General features: G+C 40.3%; 1 protein-coding gene across 1 annotated transcript; it reads left to right on the top strand.

Annotated features, from left to right (window-relative positions):
- Positions 1 to 307: 307 nt before the first annotated feature.
- LOC108680016 (trypsin-1) lies at positions 308 to 1,981 on the top strand. Its single transcript, XM_018168769.1, has 3 exons — positions 308 to 365; positions 870 to 1,090; positions 1,412 to 1,981. The coding sequence occupies exons 1-3, from the start codon at positions 323 to 325 to the stop codon at positions 1,928 to 1,930; spliced, it is 783 nt and encodes a 260-aa protein (XP_018024258.1). The 5' UTR covers positions 308 to 322; the 3' UTR covers positions 1,931 to 1,981.
- The last annotated feature ends 358 nt before the right edge of the window (positions 1,982 to 2,339 follow it).

Here is a 2,339-nt window from a genome sequence, read left to right as displayed (position 1 = left end):
TAGTGTAGTATGCGTAATAATCACTATTATTACTCATATGACATACATCACAATTAATACTCATATGTATGACCAAAATCATATATATTTGAGAAATCACACAAGTGACGGTAACGAATATGGATACTCATCGTGGTCAGATGATAAATGACTTGAAAAATCGAGTGCCAGATGAAGTAGCAAAAAAATTTCGAGAATAATGTCCTTGATAAAAGACTAAAGTCCTCCTACCAGATGGCTGAAATTCCCATAGCTCTCCGATAAAAGTTGCAGCGCTTGCACGCAGCGCTATAGGTTTTGTCTGGTGCAGGGAACGGTCATCATGAAGCTGCTCAGCCTGTGTCTCTTTGCAGCCTCGGCCCTCGGTGAGTGAAGAATTGAGTAAATAGAAAGCATTATTTGACCCTTCAAAAATGCCTGCCTTTGCCTCTTAGATTCGCCCTTTACATATGCAAGGGCGTACCAAATTTTGACGGAAAGCATTAAATATTCTGTAATAGCGCACTATTTCCCATCGCAAAAAAATATGATTTCAGCGCTTGATCATGCTTAAAAATAGCAAAAGTAATGGAGACATGTGGTTCGAAAGTGAGAAATTTCAAGGTATTGTTACGAAGAATTTGCTTGAATTATTTTCTTTAAATCGAACAAAAAAATTCCGTATCATCCCATTAAAAAATCTCTTACGCTCTATTGTACTCTTCGCTGTAATGTAAGTGGGTTCTATTGAATGCGGCATTTGATATCTGAAAATTAAAGGACGGTAATGCGTGAATGACTACAACGCGTAAACACGCTAAAAATATTTTGAGAACATCTTCTTTATAAGCAGTCCATAGTTGTAGTCAACAAATATTAAATTTCTCCAGCGGCTCCATCAACTATTCCGCGGTTCAGGAGAGGCCACAGCAGGATAGTTGGCGGCACAGATGCTCGTCCTGGGCAGTTCCCCTACCAGCTGAGTTTCCAGGACATAACATTTGGTAACAATATCCACTTCTGCGGGGCTATCGTCTACACTCCTGATACCATGATCACCGCAGGACACTGTGTCGACGGAGAAAACTACGACAATCCTCAAAATTTGAGGGTCAGCATAAGGCAATTGCAGCGTTCGTTGCTTCGAAGTTTTAATCGAACAGTCTGTACTCTGTAGCATTGTACAGAAATCATATTTATTTTTATTAACTTCGGAAATCTGTTTTAAGAGAAATAGTCAAGGGAAATTAAAACTCTATGAAAAGGTAAAAATCAATATATAAACTTATTTTTATTTTTTTTTCAATTAGTTGGTTAGAAATGATTCTAGAGGTCATGAAGGATTCACTGACTTTCTGCAGGCATATAAAATTCAGTCAATGTAATCGAATTTTTTTTCGCAGAATGATATAAACATTTCAAATGGTTACAGATCGTTGCTGGTGATTACAACCTTGCTACCGACGACGGCACCGAACAGGCGAGAGACGTAACTCTAATCATCCAGCACGAAGACTTCAACTACAACTATGGTTGGGAAAACGATATCGCGTTGTTGAAAGTTGGCGTTGCTCTTACCTTTGACAAGTATGTGTCCGGAGTGACACTTCCTGCTCAGGGTCAAGTCTTCACAGGAAACGGTATCGTGTCCGGATGGGGAACTTTGACCCACGGGGGCCAAACGCCAGATATCCTGCAGTATGTAAGCGTGCCCATTGTCACTGATAGCGCTTGCAGGGATAGCTATGGTGCTTCTGATATTTACGACTCAATGATCTGTGCTGGTGAAGTAGGCAAGGACTCTTGCCAGGGTGATTCTGGCGGTCCCATGACTTGTGGAGATTATCTCTGTGGAATTACTTCATGGGGAAGAGGTTGCGGGGTGCAAGGATACCCTGGAGTGTACACCGAAGTGTCGTACTTCGTTGACTGGATCCTCGCCAACGCATAATGTATTGAATTATAGTAGAAAGTAAAACTTATGACTGTGAATGTTACAGAAGTTGTTAAACTTTTATTCGATCCTGAATAGCTGCCGAGATGTCGAAACTTATATTAAATCGGTTTAGGTAATAAAATTAGAATATCATTTGCTCATTGTTAACCCCTTCTGTGAGATAAATTTCTTCACCCGCCGCATAAAATTCGATGACCTTTTTTCAGCAGGCTGGATAAAATTTAAGGGGACCGGCTACCCTAAAACTTTCAATTTTGTCGTTTTCCGGTTTTTATACTCATCTTAAAGCTGGAATTCTCCTCTTTCCAATGGTATCACTGCCATCTCTCCTGTCTCTTATACACATCTAGATGTGTATAAGAGACAGAACATGCGCTTTAGGGAGGACCAGAATTTCTTGGGG

Source organism: Hyalella azteca, unplaced genomic scaffold (genome assembly GCF_000764305.2).
Source record: "Hyalella azteca isolate HAZT.00-mixed unplaced genomic scaffold, Hazt_2.0.2 contig3434, whole genome shotgun sequence".
Lineage (NCBI taxonomy): Eukaryota > Metazoa > Arthropoda > Malacostraca > Amphipoda > Hyalellidae > Hyalella > Hyalella azteca.
This window is presented reverse-complemented; position numbering and strand designations above follow the sequence as displayed.